This window comes from Buceros rhinoceros, unplaced genomic scaffold, assembly GCF_000710305.1.
Source record: "Buceros rhinoceros silvestris isolate BGI_N320 unplaced genomic scaffold, ASM71030v1 scaffold20967, whole genome shotgun sequence".
Taxonomy (NCBI): domain Eukaryota; kingdom Metazoa; phylum Chordata; class Aves; order Bucerotiformes; family Bucerotidae; genus Buceros; species Buceros rhinoceros.
The window spans coordinates 23,321-24,229 of record NW_010424240.1 but is presented as its reverse complement, the minus strand read 5'-3'; the positions used below and the strand labels follow the sequence as shown (position 1 = coordinate 24,229).

The following is a 909-nucleotide window of genomic DNA, read 5'->3' as shown; positions in this document are numbered from 1 at the left end:
TCGTGCTGTGGCTGCTGCCTGTCCTGCTCATACCCAAGCCGCTCAACCCAGCGCTGTGGTTCAGTCACTCAATGTTCATGGGCTTCTACCTGCTTAGTTTCCTCCTAGAACGGAAACCTTGCACAATTTGTGCCTTGGTCTTCCTGGCAGCTCTATTCCTCATCTGCTACAGCTGCTGGGGGAACTGCTTCTTGTATCACTGCACGGGATCCCAGTTGCCAGAATCAGCTCACGATCCCAGCATAGTGGGCACCTAGAAGAAAGAAGCTTCCGGTCTGCCGAGGGCTCTTGTTTTGCTTTTAAAAAGGGGGTGGGCTAGGGAGGAGGGGGGGTGTTAGGCATGCGACTGGAGTAAAACCAGCCTGTTTCCTGTAACTGTGTGTGGACTAGAGTGGCAAATTCCTCCCACTCCACCTGTGAAATTCGACTTGTTTACTGTGTGAACTCTGGCAGCACCACCTGCTTTTTTAGAAGCAGAAATCTTTTTTTTTTTTTTCCTTCCCGTATCACCGGGAATGGACACCAGCCCTCCTAACCGAGAACCGAGCTGCTGGCCTCTGCCCAGCTGCTGTACAGCACTGGAGTCGTGTGTCACTCCCTGCTCTGCATTAGCCTGTGGTGGTCTAACGCAGGGCTCTTGGCCCGCTGATTCCACCCGAGCAGCTACAAGATTCTCTCCATCTTCCTCTTTGCGGGGAGCCAGCCTTCCCGCCTTGCTGATCAAGGGCAAGCTCCACAGCTCGCGGATGCACTTGGCCAAAAGCTGCTAGAGGCAGAGGCAGTTGAGTCATCTCCTGCTGCTCAGCCTGCCAAAGAGATGCGTGCGCTGCCGAAGTGCTTTCTGAACTACCGCTCCAAGACCATAGCCTGAAAGCCTCGGTTATGCTGCTGCTTTTATAAAGCCTCAGA

General features: G+C 53.8%; 1 protein-coding gene across 1 annotated transcript; it reads left to right on the top strand.

The window, feature by feature from the left end:
* Window positions 1-8: 8 nt before the first annotated feature.
* On the top strand, window positions 9-257 carry BLCAP (bladder cancer associated protein; the record flags this gene model as incomplete). The annotated part of the gene is made up of 1 exon (XM_010140728.1): window positions 9-257. A coding segment is annotated over one exon (249 nt), but the record flags the coding sequence as incomplete, so codon positions are not given.
* Window positions 258-909: the final 652 nt, after the last annotated feature.